The sequence below is a fragment of the Eretmochelys imbricata genome, chromosome 1 (genome assembly GCF_965152235.1).
Source record: "Eretmochelys imbricata isolate rEreImb1 chromosome 1, rEreImb1.hap1, whole genome shotgun sequence".
Classification (NCBI taxonomy): Eukaryota; Metazoa; Chordata; order Testudines; family Cheloniidae; genus Eretmochelys; species Eretmochelys imbricata.
Window position 1 is genome coordinate 106780595 of NC_135572.1, and position 16679 is coordinate 106797273.

A 16679-nucleotide genomic window follows, 5' to 3' on the forward strand; every position below is an offset into this window, starting at 1 on the left:
CAATTATGGAGCTAATCCTTTATTCTACATTTGTTTTTGTCGTTAAGTTATGGCGTGCAGAAGGACAGCCTTCACCTGCTATATTTGCAAAAAATGGATGCTGGCTCTTTAATGAAAGAAAAAGTCAGTATAACATATTACCAAATGTAAATGCAATAAGGAATAACATATAGCTCTGGTTATGTTATATGACATTTGGTTGAGCAGTATTAACATATTGCACAAACTGTGGATTTTCCCTATTGCAGAAAATAAGACAATAAAAGACATGGGGAAAATCTGTTCCATATGACTGCAAAATAAATATTATTCTAGTCTTTCTTTCTTCTTTTTTTTTGTCACTTGCTTGAAGAATTATTTTAGTGTTATCTTTTCTTTTTTAAGCCAGTTCTTTATCATGTATGTAATAGGCATACAGTACAAGGAGAAATGGAACAAGATGGCAGTTACAGCAGTGGCAAAATGCAAATTTATTCTGGCAAAAAAAGTAAGATGTGCACAATATCAAGCATGCTTAAGCTTGTGCCAGGAAAACTATTACGAAGGAGGAGTGGACGAAATGAAATTTTGCATCACACATGATTACGTGTTGCTTAACTTCATAAAAGAGTCTTTGTCTACTCGTGATTTCCTAGTTGTCACCAAGAGAAGCTTCAGACCACACTGCTGGAGTGGAAATACCTTGTTGGAATGGTAACAAATATCACAGCAGTAGTCACCCCAAGAACATGATTATTTTTTTTTAAACAAAAGAAACAGAAAAGAAGAAAAAAGACAGAGAGAATTCACAGACCATTTAACTGCAGGCACTAACTCGGGGTGGGGATAAGGGGAGTATTTTATTACATTTTATACTTAATGATTAAGACTCTGTAATTGCTTCCTGCTCTGTTTTACCCAACTTTAATTTGGCTGTTTTATGCATGTGATGATGTCACCACTGTTTTTTCTCAGCTGTCTTTCTCCCCATATTGTATGACATATGTTACTGAGTGTAGCCAAGCAGTGGAGGAGTCATCTTTCTCACTGACACCAGTTGAAAACACCTTTAAAGAAAAACTAAAGGGGAGAGAGAGACAGAGAGGGAGGAAATAATATTTCTTAGAGATAATTTGTCACATTAGGTTACCATGAGGAAAAATAGGGTTCAGTGAGTAGAAATGGTAACTCTTCTTTATATGCCAGTTTATTGGAGATGAACAGGACTTGCTACTGTACTGGTGCAGTGTAAAAATAGATGAAAGTGAACTATGGTGTGAACAAAAATATGAAGAACATCACAAAAATAGATGTTGAATGGCCTTTGCACAGCAGAGGTAGATAAAGGTTATAACAAACTGTTTACTGACCATGTACACTTAATATAATTAAGAGGTCAGTTGAACAAGAGCTCACCTAGTAAGTGCCTTCTCAGTAATGTGACTCATAAGCTATCATACAGTACCACAGCACTGTCCAGTTATTGCTCCACTACTTTTCAGGAATATTCCCATCCTCTTCGTAATCTACATTCTATCATTAGTTAAGGCTTTTTCATTTTCATTTCTACACTTTTTTCCACAGTTTGCATCTGTTCAATGCAATTAACACATGTGCCCCTAGCAAAAAAAAGCACCATGTTTTACTGAATGGAATATATTGTGTAGGGGGAACGGAACAGGTTATGGAAACACAAATGAGCTGAAGAATTTTGCATTTTTTGGTGCTTTTTTGTATTTGCACAGATCATTTTAGGATCCTCAGTCCCAGTAATAGTAAAACACTATCAAACGAAATACTCTTGCAAAATATTTGAGCTTTTACATCTTAACAAATGCATTTTAAGCTGCTTAAGCAGTAGGGTTTCCTTCACCCCCCTCCCCCGCAGAATTTCACAAACCATAAAATGTGAATTAAAAAATATTCCATACTTAAGTAGCAGTGATTAAATGCTCTTATAATGGAAAAAATTATCAAGGGATATTTCAAAGCTAGAAAGTAGGTAACTAAACTTTATTTGCTAAGAGAACATTTCCTATAGTTTTCCTTCATTTCCCAGCTACACAGCAAACATCTCTAAAGTGCACTTCCCAAGTGTAGTTAGAGAATAGGAAGGAATGTAAAATGTTTAAAAACAGCCCTTATTAACTTTTCCTTCCATTGATTCTATTGTAAACTCTAAAAAGCCTTTTTATAAAGCAAATACTCATACACTCAGCGGGTAAAATGTTCCCACACACACACACAAAAAAAAAGCAATGGAAAAGGCAATCAGATTACTCTTCTTTCCCTTGATTACTGATAGCCTGGTGTGTTCTTTGCTGTTTCATCGCATACTTATGAAAATGGTTGACCTATTTATTAAAAAACCCATGTTCTTCAGCTGTGCTAACACATCACGTGGCATCCTTAATAACTCTAATACCTTTCAGCAACACGCAGCTTGTTAGAAAAGCAATGGATTCAAGACTGAACACACGGCAGGTACTGTTGGTGCTCAAATGCTTCTGCTGGAGCTGTGTCAGAACAAAAAGGCTTCTTTTTTTCCTGAATCCCTTCGCTCCTGGACACTCTGAACCTTTGCTGGGTATGTGACTGCCGTGGAACTGAAAACGTAATTCACAACGAATGCCGATCCTTTACCTCCAGTAGGAGGAAGGCCTCCCAACTATTCAACTCGCTGAGCTTAACTGGTCTCCCATACGCTATCTAGAAAGGCTGCTCCTGTTCAACTGACCAGCGAGCAAAGGACTGGACTTCTTCTTTCAAACGGGAAGTGGAGCAACAGTTTGTTATGGATTCCCATACCTAAACATTTGTTACCCGTCCGATCCCGCCTTGTAAGGAGAGCACTTGTTTGTTCAGCTAAAAGGAACCCCCCTCATGCTCCGGGTGGGCTTGCTCAGTCAGCTGGTTTGTGCAACAGTGGCAGAGGGACACCAGAATAATGTGTACCCCATTCATTGTGATTACACAGACAGAAGCAAGTGGATGTTGTCTGCTTAAGGGAGATGGGAGAGGGGGAAGGAAGAATGTTTTCTATGGTGGAAAGGACAGTTAGGTTGGTGGTGGGGGTATGTGTGTGTTTTTTTTGTAATTTTTTGTGTGTTTTTTGTTGTTGGTTTTTTTTTAAATTTGTTTTTGTTGGTTTTTTTTTTTTTTTTTGTTATGCCATGGAATCACAGCAGTCATTCCTCTAGTAGAAACTGACAGGACATAGAAGACAGAACTATCAGATGAACATACACAATGAATAGAAATATATCGACAGTGAAAAGACTTAAGTTTAGCTTTGAGAAACCGTCCCAAAAATAAAATCCTGTATTAACAAGTGCAAAAAACAAACAAAAAAAGAAACTCCAAACATTAAAACACAGTGTATAAAATGGTGTGAGAAATTTAAGTCACCATATAGCCTTTTAGTCAATAAAAAGCTTGTGTTCATGTGTCCTTGTTTGGATTGTTGCCCATCCTTTTAATTTTACCCAGAAGGCCTTTCAAGAAGTGAATTGAGGGTAAAAGCACCCAGTCTCTGTTATATTTGACTGTAGTACACATGGGCCTGTTGTGTGTCTATCGTTTGACATGTATCCTTTCTTTTATTCCTCGTTAGTTGAATTATCTTCCAAAGTTGTTATGCCTCCAAAGCCCAGTCCTGTTGAGTTCTGTGCTGCTGAGACTGTAAGTACTGTATGCAAGAGAATTAATACAAGAACACACAGTTTAAGTCTGCTGTTACACAGTCTTGATGCTGATGAAACTGTGAGCGATGTCCTGTGACACATCGATGAGTCACTTGTTTTTATAGTCCCTTTGGATTGATTATCTGGTAATAGTCCCCATCTGACATCACAGCATTCTGGTTCTGCATTGGTTGGATAATTTTCATAGAGCCCTGTAGGATAAATACAACAGAAAATTAATTTCATTAACAGACTGAATGGCAGAAGTTGGTAGTTCTCAGAAATGAACTTCTCTAGACGAAGCCGTCCCAGGTCTGAGCGTAAGTTCGGGGCTCATGTAGTTCTTGCCTTCCTGGGTCATTAGAGTTGTTGAGGTAATACTTTTAGTCTATCAAAGGGGAGAATCAAAGAACTAGCAGCCAAACAATATTTTCATAAAAGTATGGAATTGAGTGTCATTCTGGAAAAATGTGGGTTACAGTGAAAAAGCAATAACTCAAGTATACCAGTCAGAATAACCTAACATTTAAAGTCCCTTCCTTGGGGTACTGATAAATCTATTCCTAAGGATGGGTTTGTGTTAATGAGGGAGTTCTCAAACTTTGGACCCCCTTTCCACAAAACATTAATTCTATAAACCATTTTGAAAGTTCTTATTGAACAATGAACGTGTCCTAATAATATCACGGTGAGTGGGAAGGTAGACATTAAAGGCCAAATCTTCAGCTGGTGTAAACTGGTGCATAACACTTCACCACAAAACTTTCTAAACCCATCAGCTTTCAATTGTTCCCCATCCACTTTCAGATCCTACCCCAACAAGATCCTCTGATTCGGTTCTTCTTTTCTTAACACTGCCGAAAGGGAAACAAAAAAAGAACATAGTCACTGGATCTCCTGAAATTTCTTGCTAGATAACTAGGCCTTCACTTTGAACTGGTCTGGACTAATCAATTTGACATAATTTGTGTATTTTGGAATAATTATTTCTATATTTCTGACATTATTATAGATTAGATCAGAAATGTCATAGTGTGCTATTTACTTCCCACAAATCTGCTTTACAGAAGAGTCAAGAGAACACAGTTCAGAGTTGGCATTACAAGTCCAAGAATGTCTAATGAATGATCAGAAATCTTTTCTTGATTTAAAATCATGTTGTAATAAAACATTTCGTTCAGCATTATATCAGCAATTCACACACATGACAGCTTGAGGTATTGCTAGAAATTAACTTACCAGTAATGAAGTATTAGGATCAGGCCCTTCTGAAGGGCTAAACAACGATTATTGTTTATAGATTAAACTATCTTCTAGAAAAATGTTTGTTTTATCTAAAAAATACTGCCAATTACACAGCGTCCCTCGGGAACTAGCAGATAGACGTGTAGGCGTATCTTAATGTGCTCAGGCCCAAACTTTATACTGTTGGCATTTCATTAACTCCTTGTACAGAAGAAATTAGCACAGCATAACATAAGATAAAACCTAGCCCTTTCAGCCAATATTTCTATGGTATAGATATGCTACTAAACAGAAGAGTTTACTCAATGCACTGGTAAATATAAATTAAATCTGAGGTGGCATATTTTATATTCACATCCAAGTAAACAGTGCGATAGTGTGTTATTTTAAAAAGCGGGTCTGCATTTATCTGTGTTTTTAAAGCTTCTTTGAACTCTTTGGAAACTAGAATAGGCTCTTGGCTTTCCTGTAGTGCTCCCACTCAGGATTTGCTCCATAAGTGTTCAGCAGTCCACTTCTCTAGTTGCCTAAAATGTGGAGTCAGGTGCTTACCTATGGCTACCCGGATTTGAAAATTTTGCATTCTTACCTTTATCAGCACCACTCATGTTTAATGTTTTCTTAAGATACTCTGCTGTGATTTGGAAACACGTCAGTATTTTTTCTTGCCTATACTAAGAAACAGTCTCATTTTTAACTTTAGGTATTCTGTGATCATTCTATGGCATACATAAGTTAATATTGATAAAAAATCTTTGGTAACTGTACTTCTATAAAGAAAATACCTTAAAATGGAGGAAATTATGAAAACAGCTCTGTACCTGCAGTAGCTCAAACTATTAGCTGTAATTGAAGAGACACAGAATATTGTTCATGCTTTGATCCCACTGCTGCTTGTTTACCGTTCCAACTATATTTCCTGACTTTCTTGTTTTTGGAAAACACAGATTTCCTTTGAAACCAAAGGCCATTTATACAAGTTAGCCATCAAAAAGATATTTAAATACTTCATGAACATTACAAGTACATTGGTAGAAGCAACTCCATAAGTGGCATTGGTTTTTTTTCCTTAACAATTAAAATTCTTCTCTTCCTCAATTCAGCAATTTAACTTAGTCTCTGCATGTACAGTGACATATTTAATAATTTATTAATTCCAGAATTACATCTAAATTGAATAACAATTAAATTTTCTATACTATTTAGATAATCTAGCCACCAACTTTCCCAGCGAAAACAATGAAAGATCACTACAGATTTTTTGACCCTAAGTATCACTTTTGGTTTCGTGTAGCTAAATTACCATAGACATACTCTCTACAAATTCTAAAGTTTATACACATTTGAATCACCATGACACCTGTCAGACTGGCCGCATTTGAAACTGTAAAACTGAACAGAAAAAAGACATTTCCCTTATTCATCACTGCATTTTATATCTGTACCAAGAGAAGCCAATCTACCTTATGGAATCCAATATGTGCTTCCATTTTTTGACACAACCTCCCTGGGTGCACAGCTTCCTCTCTGCCTTTGTCACTTACATACATAGTTCCTTACCCCATCCCTCGCTCTATCTGCCTTTGGAGTTTTGCCCCCATTCCCACTTTCAGGGGCCTCCCAAAGTTCACCAGCAGGAGTTTTAGTCTGAGGAAACTGCTAAGGTTCACTAATTTTCAACATAATACCAGCCTCTCCGCACCTGCAATTCCTGAAAAGGTACATCTGAAAGCAAACTCTTAGCTATAACCACATCATTTTCCACAAACAAATGGCACATGATAGACTTCAGCATTGCACATATATCTGTAGGGAATATAACTAACTATAGCTGAGGTCAGCATTAAGGATGGATATTTTAATGTGATTAGGTTAATGGAGATTTTAGTGTGATTAAATTAAATGTGTTCAGTTTTAACTGAGTCAAGTTAAAAAGGAATTATAAGCTACTACACTTTACAAAGAAAGAGCTACGGGGAGACAAACAAGAGGTATAAAATGCGTTCACATACAGAATTTGAAGTCATTTGGGACAATGTTCCCGCAATTCCTTTCAGTAGGAGTTGTGGGTGCACATCATCTCTCATGATTTGGTCCTCACAATTTTACTTGTATATATTTTTGAAAGCCAAAGGTTTTGAAAATGAGGGTTTTTTTCAATAAAGTTTTTTCTGTCTAACCACAAACTATGTTTTCTTCAGGACTTCTAATCCCAATCTGAGGGACAGACCAAACCTGCTCTGCCTAAAGAAGGTACGCCCAAAAATAAGAGGTAACTGCAGGACCAGGTGGAGTAAGTCAGGAATGTAGCCTGAGCAATTTTGCTGTGAAGCACAGGGCAAATAATGGCTCCAGGAGTGAAACATCCAAAGGTGACATCACTGCATCAGACAATGCCAGCACTTAGAGTAACATTTCCCCTTTCAGAGCAATTAATTCTGGTAAATATAGGTAGGTAAAGTAGAGAACTAGACATACCTCTTTCTTTACAATGCACTTGGACATCTTTATAGAGAAAGGTCTGAACTAAAACACCAAAACTTTTGATCTAAACTTTGTGACCTTCGGCCCTAATTCCATGTCCTAAGCAAACAAACTAATTATTCTCAGAAAATGAGATGTTTATTGCCTGCAGCTTTGTTAAGCACATATAAGGCCTGATTCTTCTACATTTATGCCAGTGAACATCCGCTCACGCAAGTATTCTGACTGCAGGAGGACTACTCACAGAAATGCTCACTGCTGTGAGAAAGGGTTGCACAATCTGAGTTCTTAGTGAAAAAGTAACAGATTCAAGAATATATGGAAAGGATTCAGGAAAACATTAAAAAACAGCATCTAATAAACTACAGCAACAGTTTGGACTTTAAGAGTCCCCTGTCACACTGCACCTAAATAAACTTCCACCATACAGTGTCACTGCAGGATGATACATGAACTGGTATTTAAATTAAATTTCTGTGGATAGTATTTGTACTATCAAGCATGTCCACTGGCCCAAATGGACAGAAAAGAATAATCTGCAATCTGTGGCTCAGATAACCCGTCACAATGGGTAGGATTAGATATCTAGAATGTACGCCTCTATCTTTTTAGCCTGGTGATGGCTATACTAGCATTTTCTTAAAATGGAATGAGAGAGAATGGAAAAGATTTTAAGCGCTTGCTTAAATTCGGTCTGGAAGTCAGCTTTCCTTGATCTTATCCAGATGGTCTTCTACATTTCCCGATTGCTGTGTCTGCGATACACTAATGCTTCTGTCTGGATATACATTTTATAATCTGAACTATACAAAATGTAATAAAATGAAATGTAAACCAAATCTTTTTTTAAAACAAAGTTAGTCTTCCTTCAGACAGATTATTTTTAAACCAATGAAGAAGTTGTTTTCCTGCTCTAAGAACTAATTTGCCTGTCAAGATTCCATTCAAACTACAAGCTTGATGAAGTTTTGTTTGTTTGTTTTTTAATTTGCCAATGGATCGAGGAGTCTGGCAGGCTGTTTCAGGCAGTTGTCCCTGGGACATTTTTCCTTTGTGTGTGTGTGCTGGGAGAAGGGAATGAACACACTGTTATTCTATGCAATACTTACACCATTTTTATAAAAAAACATATAAGGCCAGATTCTTTGATGGTGTAAATCAGTGTGGCACCACTACAGTCATGGAGCTTCAGTGATTCATAACAGCTAAAGGTCTGTCCCCAAAAGCTATGTAATAAACTAATTTTTACTTTCCATTTTGGTGCGCCTTGTGCTGAGAAAAGAGGAGGCGGAATACATAGCCTGCTTCTAACCCAGATCAGCTAGAACACAATCATTGGTAAAAGGTATTTAGCATTGGTGAGTGTATTGTAGAAAGGGTAAATGTGATATACATTTGAAAAAACAACTTACATACTGTAATATTGCTGTGCAGTTTCTGGACATCACAGAAGCCCACATCCTATGATTCGAGAAAAGTGAGTTTACAACCAGAAATGATATTCTTAAGAAAGGGAAAATGCCAGATGGATGGTGTAAAAGCTTTATGATACCTATTTTTTAACATAAAGGAAACATTACTCCCTGTGCTAATTATTGTCCAGTGAAGCTGACATCACATGCTATGAAAGTATGGGAGAAGATTACTGAAAAGTATCTGTGTTGAACGGTTGAAATTTAGAAGTGTCAGTATGGATTCAGGACAAGACGAAGCATGAACGATGACATGTTTGCATTATGAATGCTCATGGATAAGTTCAGAGAAAGGAGATGGCAACTGGGCATGGTCTTTGAGGACCTGGAGAAAGTGTACGATCATGTACCAAGAGAACAAGTTTGATGGAGTTTGTGACTGAGAGATGTGCCAGAAGGCTGTATCCATCTTATCCAGGATATATATGATGGAGTGACTACTTTAGTCAAAACTAAATGGGGCTACACTACAGAATTTTCAGTACATGTTGGCCTGATTAGGGGGTCAGAATTCAGCCCCTTTTAATTTGCAGTTGTTTTGGGTGCGATAAGTGAAAATATATGAAGGGAGCTGCCTAGGAACATGCTGTTTGCTGATGACTTAGTAATATGCATAGAAGATTTTGAGACCCTGCAAGCCAGTTTTGAACAACGGTAACACAGTTTTGAGTGGGCTGGACTTAGAGTGAACATTGGTAAGTCTGAGGCTATGATAACTGAGGGAGGAGGACTCACCCTAAAGGATATCACAGGCAGAGAACTTAAAAGAGTGAAAGAATTTAAATACCTAGGATTAATGGTTGCTGATGATGCTGCCCTCCTGGCATCATACTAAAGCTGTTTGGTGCAAATGGTGCGAGCTGCCCCCAGTTCTCTGTGACAAAAAGATGCCAGTAAAGGTAAAAGGTAGAATGTATGTATAAAGCTGTAATTTGACCCATCTTACTGTATAGAACAGAAACTTGACCAGCCACAAGAAAGGAAATCAGTGGCAATGAAGTTGTTGAGATAGTCAAATGGTTGGACACGCCATGATGGGAAACAACATGAGGTTGTAAGGGGCCTAATTTGGGTTGCTTCAGTTGAAGACAAGTTGAGAGAGACTAGGCTAGGCTACATGGATATAGACCTAGCTATTGGAGACTGGAGAGCTATACTGGTAGGATGGCTCTTGCAATTACTATGGATGGAAGACAACCAGGGGGAGGCCAAAGACTCGATACATAGATCAGATATCAGCAGACCTTAGAGCAATTGGATGAGGCTGCCTGTGATGGGGTGCACTCAGGATGGGGAAGGGTTAACTCCTCACTGTGGGCTGAGGACACCAGGCCCCCATGTCCCTTCTGGGCATTCTCGAGATGTAGCACCAGTATAAGTGGGAGCAGCCAGCTCAGTTGGGGCTAGTCGCTGGAGAGGAAGGATGCATGGTGCAGGCTCCAGCTCAGGAGCTGGAGACACTAAGACTCAAGCAGGTACCCAGGAACCTGAGGAGGCCACTCGGAGGTCGCCACTATCAGGGTCCTGAGCTGAGAACTGGTGGAACAAGGAGGGGCCAAGTCTCCCTACCATGGCTGCCCCCCTCTGGGAGGCGGCCCAACCCGATTGACTCCAGCCCCTAAGCCTAACTGCCCTGCAGACAAGAGCAAACCTATTAATTCTGGCCACTAGGCCTGACTGCCCTGTGTGGCAGGGTGTTACTATTGACTCTGGCAGCTAGGCCTTACTACCCTGTGAGGCAGAGCGTTGGTATTGGATCTGGCCATTAGGCATCACTGCCCTGGGCGCCCAGGTATTGTTATTGACTTTGGCTACTAGGCCCCATTGCCCTGGGAGTCAGGGTATTGCTAGTGGTAGGCCTTACCGCCCGGGGAGCCAGACTACTGGACCACTTTCCGGAGTGTGATTTGTCTTGTGTACCTGAAGTTTCACCTCCCTTAAAAACTACTTGCTTACAAAAATCAGACATAGAAATATAAAAGTGTCACAGCCACACTGTTACTGACAAATTGCTGACTTTCTCATTTTGTCTGTATGAATTTTTAATTTGTACTGAATTCGCAAGTGCTTTTTATGTATCTGTTGTAAAATTAGGCAAATATCTAGATGAGTTGATGTACCCCCTGCAAGACCTCTGTTTACCCCCAGAGGTACATGTACCCCTGGTTGAGAACCAATGCTTTGGGGGACACAGAAGTATGTGTAATTGGCAGTCCATGTAATTTAAAGAAAGCTTTAAATTGCTCTAAATGATGCTGGAGGACTAGCACAATATTCAGCCAGGGTAGGGCTGAAAGAGTACAAAGGGCGCCTTGCACCTCCACCGCTGAACTTTTCTGTATGATTCTCAGACACAAGTGAAGATCTAACCCATTAGATTTTAGAACTCAAAATGTGACCACTTTTTTAAGAACACGGAGAAGCAGTTTAAATACGTACAGCCAGATATTCTAGCAATAGAATGATTCGGAAAGTGTTACGGTAAGAGTTGCTAGTGCCTCTTTTCTTCCCATCTGACCCTTCCAAGGAAATACCTGTCCTTAATTCCCTGCAGTGCTTTGCTCACTGGAACATTATACTCTGGAAAAGTAAGGGGAATCCCTATATTATAGATAACGCACAAAGTTGCTTTTCAGGCAGGTTTAGATACATAATATTTATTCCTTCCTGTTTAAAACCAGTAAACCACCGGGCTTGTCTTACAGTGTGGAGATGTCTCCTTTTCCCCACTAGGTGTCTCCCCTACTCTATCAAAAGTCACAGTTTATGGATAGTGTCAAAGGGGTAGCCGTGTTAGTCTGGATCTGTAAAAGCGGCAAAGAGTCCTGTGGCACCTTATAGACTAACAGACGTATTGGAGCATAAGCTTTCATGGGTGAATACCCACTTCGTCGGATGGATGTAGTGGAAATTTCCAGAGGCAGGTATAAATATGCAAGCAAGAATCAGGCTAGGGATAACGAGGTTAGTTCAATCAGGGAGGATGAGGCCCTCTTCTAGCAGTTGAGGAGGATACTAATGGTTAAAACCTTGTATAGCAATCACAGTTCACAGTATTTTGAGTAAAAAAAAGCCCTCTGTATCCTCTTATCTAGGCACAGTTACAAAGCAGCATGTAACATTAATATTTTTATCTCGGGCTATGTGCTGCATTCAATATCAGATAAAAACAGTAACCACCAATACACCTTTTCAGCTTTGTTGGCTTCTGCAATAATACAATGAAACATCTTTCTGCAGGAGTCAATCAGTCCATCTTTCCATTTGCCCTAAATCTCTAATGGAACCTGGAGAAAACAACCTGTTACCATGGAAAGGAAGAAGAGAAACCTTGATTGTGAAACTATTGCTCCTGAAACCTCATTAAAGAAAAACAGGGGCTCTGGAGGGCTGTCATTTCTCATAGAGAAGGTCACCCCATAAACACAGGGATTCCTTTCTTCTCCAGACAAGCTTTGGTGTAATTCAATCAGCTCCATAGCCAGTCAAAGTCCTGCCCCACCCGAGGGCAAGCAAATCTCCAAAAATCTCCCACTAGCAAAATTAGATTCAGTTTCAGCTGGATCTCGATAAAAGTAAAAGTCAAAATCTTGCAAAAGAACCTGCCGACTCTCTCCCTGCAGGATATTGTCATAGTTAGGCACAGCAGAGTTACTCAAGCTAACGGTGCCTTGGTTTGAGAGAGTGAAGGCTTGTTGCAGAGCACTGTCCTTAAGAAATTCTTGATAATGAAACTTGCTCCCTTCCTTACTTTAGTGTGTCAGAGCCCATTTGCCTGGATCTTAAGAAAGCTTTGTGGTGGCCATGTATTTTGGGCTGGCTTGGGAAGGGGTCAGACCAAGGGATGTGATGGACAAATGAGGAGATGGAAATTTGTCTCTAAAGTGATTTTGTGGGGTGGATTGGCAGGATAGGGCACGTCTTTGTATACCGGAGTTTTATCTTTGTGCATATCTGAACTTTTTGTAAGGAGAGTTCCATGTTATGCATAAACACTTTTAAAATATGAATAAATAGTGTAAATAAAGTCTCTTTCTGCAGCCCCTAGCTTCCCCCATCTCGGGAAAATAATTCTTATTTAACTACCTCATACACACATTGGAAGTGTTCCTATTTGTAAACTGCGTTGAAGGTAAGAGAGTATTATTATCCTCCTTCATTGATGGCTACGAATCTGCAGTTCAACTTACATTCCATTCTGTCATCTTTCCCATGTGGGATAGGAATTTCTGGATTCTGTGGGGTAAAACTAGTCATTTTGCCAGAGGTTAGCAAACGACTTAGTATCAACATCCACAAAATAATAAGATATACCAGGGGAGTCCTCATGAACACTATGATCTGCCTCCGATTTTACAAATCAACTCAATGGCGGAAAAGCAGTGTGTCCTAGTAACATTCTAGGAGTCAGGACTCTCAGATTCTATTCTCAACTATACCACTGAGTCATCATGTGGCCCAAGGCCAGTCATATAGGACTAAATTCTCAAGGGCAGCTTCTAATTTAGGGTGCGTCAAAATTTGAGGGCCCAATGTTAAACACCTAGAACCTGATATTTATAGGTCATGAGCACCTGCATCTTCCACTGACTTTAAATTACAATTTGGGTGCTCAGTGCCTTCGGAAATCAGGCTGTGGGCTTCTAAAGTTAGCAGCCAATGAAGTGAGGTACCCAAAAGAGAAGTGGCTTTTGAGAAGTGGCTTGAGCCATTATGTTTTTAAAATTCATCTCCCATGATGGAAATCCAAATACAACAGTATTTTGCCACTGTCCTACCACATTACAGTATGAAATTAAGTCTACAGCGAACAGAACTGTTTTAAGTAACTGAATCCCAGTTGTCCAAAACATCTGGTTAATCAAACTTTGTTTAATGTAACCCAAAGATTGGGTATGTCTTCCCCAAGGCCAAATGGCACATTTTCATTGCAATCCAGGTTCCCAAAAGCTGGGACAAAGCCAGTGATGTTGCATCAATTGGCTTCCCCAGGGCACAACAACAGATATTCAGAGTGCTAGGCTCGGAGGATCCAGAGCACATACTATTCCCATAGAGCTGTCTGGCATGGAGAAAGCTGTCTGATGGAATATTTTAAACTATGATCTAAACTTGGAGAACCCAGAGTACAGTCTTTGAGTGGCAGCTGACGGGGCACCATCCTGGCTAACAATCAAGAATGCAGGGGAGCAACTTGGAGGTCTGCACTCCGGGCCTGAAGAACCTAGCTTCCTTTGAGGTTTCAACTCACTGATTATCTGAAGGTTTGGGACATTCTGTGTCAGTAATTGAGTTTCATTGTGAAAAATGAGTGAAGAACAAGAAGTACACTATTTTAACCCTCAAGGTGCGTTCCTAAAGAAATAGTGCCATGGGTAATATTTTATCATTAAAAATATTGGGGGAACAGTACTTGCTAAAATAACAGAAGCCTAGGAGAGCCAGACTGGGGAGATCTGCATAGGGAGTAGCAGCTCTATGACACGCTCTCCACCAGTGCCCACTGAAGCCCCTTTATTCCAAATCCATGAGTGTTGGGGTTCTGAAGGTGAGACCAGGGTACAGCCAGAACAGGAGCATCTGTACTCTGTGGAGTGCTCCTCTCCAGACTTCCTGAACATCCTCAGAGACAGTTAGCGGTATTCTGAATAACATTAGTTCCCACAGCTACCCCACTCACCAGATGCCCGAAACATCTGCCTGGGGAGGCAATACATCTGCCAGAGGCAGTTCAGCCAACACTGGGGAAGAAGACCCATAGATCATTGCGGATGATCCTGGATCCATGGAGTCGGGAGAAGAGTTCAGCTATGAATCCTAAACTTCTGCAAATTTAGGTCCTCATATCCTCTTCTGAATCCTCCACATTCCTCCACTGTGTAGAGTTTTCTGGGCTCTCTGTCCCATGGCCAACAGGAGTATATGAAATTACCCTTGATTTTATCTTGACAGTGTCCCTTTAAAAGTTAGGAGGAGGACATGACTAGCAAATTAGCTTAATCATATTACTGTAAATGTGTGGTAGACATAAGATGTGAGAGTGCTGGGAAAGGCAGGTGTGGCAGACATTAGCCTCACAGCTCAAGTCACTATTCTGTCTGCAATGTCTTAGAATTACATAACACAGAAGTTACCTCTTCTCACTTAAATTATTAAGCATACAAATGATTAGAATAGTTTTCTGTTGGAAATGTGCTTTTGTAAAGTTAATTACTTTGGTCACAGGTAAACTATAGAAAATGTGGCATAGAAAGTATTGATTCAATGCCTAAAACCTTTCAGAAACTCTTTGATGAAGAATTCCTTCAGGCTCTCATACTTAAAACTATTAAGAAACAAAACATGGTTAGCCACACTCTTCAAAGTTAAGTTTGGAATGAAAACTAGTGAGACATGCTAATCTGCACTGTACCTGTACAGATGAAACTTGATAGTCCTCCATAGATGACATCATCATTGTCTGGTAATATAAATGGACACCTTGTCTGAACCTCCAAACAGTATTGCTTGCAAGGAATTCTGTTGCTGCAGTGAAACTGTGTGACTTCAAAATACTGGGAACAGAGCCAGGCTTTGTAGACAGTCTGGAAAAAGAGAAGAATCAGAAGTATAGATGGCTGACAATAGCACTGTCATTATCAGAAGCACATAGTGTGCTGCACACCTACGCTGATGCTGGTTCTTAAAGCAAATTTTAAGAGAATATCACCTGAGTAAAACAAACCCATATCATATCACTACCTTCCCACTTCTGTAAAGAAATCCCCAACCAAGCCATCTAAAATGACTGATTTAAAAACATAAAACATTACTCAATCATGATTGGATTAATATTATTCTGTAATCATATTTGTGTAGAGATGTACCAGTCTCTGATGCACCTTTAAATTATACACATGTCCTGTACTTTACAGATAAACTGTGGTTCTAAAAAATTTAGAAATAATTTGAAAAAAGGCACAGGAACTAAACACCAGAAGGAATTTCAAAGAGATTTATTTAATACATTCTGGCCTATTTGCTCTTCGTAATTTTACCGAATAGAGAAAAGGTCACAGTAGATGGTGCTGTTTCCCCTCAATTAAACTCCAATGCAGTCTGCAGGATTAAGGAGCACATTAGAGTGCCTGAACATCAACAGCCACAGACTAGGGGATAAAGTCAGGGAGAACATTTACATGTGATCCAGATCCAACCCATTAAAGGGTCCATCACCTGAAGCAGTAAAGCAACCCAGCCGAATAATTTATTTTAAAGCAAATTGATTTTGTTTGGTTTAGTCTTGTGGAAGGTATTTTCTTAAGACACATTATCATTCATAATGGTAACTTGAGCCTATTAGCTATACAACTGCTTCATACACGTGACCGTTCAGGAAATGCAAGAGTTGCATTTGCTGACTATCAAGTAGCCATTGTAGGGAAACACCTACGGACTGAGTCCTAAAACAATTTCCTGGTTTCCCAGTACATAATTTATGTTTATTTTTAAGCACATTATTTACTGGCTAAGATTATTATCTAGTTTGCTGGATAATGAAAATTTCCATTCTGTCTTCACTCAAAAATATCTGAAAGATTTAGTAACTACATTTCTTCTATCAGAGGCTGAAAAGCAATATAGTTTAACTGATTATTTCTCCTCTTTCTATACCTGTTTTTAATAAAAAAAGGAAAACTGAGATTATAAAGTTTAAACACTGAAAATTCAATAGCTGATCCTTCAAAGGACTAATTTGCTAGAGGGTTTGGTTCAATGCAGGCATGTTTCATCTTATCAGTTATAGTTTTTATTAGTGTCAGTAAAATTTTAAGTT

At 39.3% G+C, this 16679-nt stretch overlaps 1 protein-coding gene across 1 annotated transcript in view; it reads right to left on the reverse strand.

Moving 5' to 3' along the window:
* Nucleotides 1–3578: 3578 nt before the first annotated feature.
* The window catches only part of NALF1 (NALCN channel auxiliary factor 1), a 793873-nt gene continuing 780772 nt past the window's right edge, over nucleotides 3579–16679 (reverse strand). Inside the window, exons 2-3 of the mRNA XM_077807064.1 lie at nucleotides 15276–15447; nucleotides 3579–3874 (exon numbers count right to left, since the gene is read on the reverse strand). Coding sequence (XP_077663190.1) covers nucleotides 3579–3874; nucleotides 15276–15447 — 468 coding nt within the window. The remainder of the gene's footprint in view (nucleotides 3875–15275; nucleotides 15448–16679) is intronic.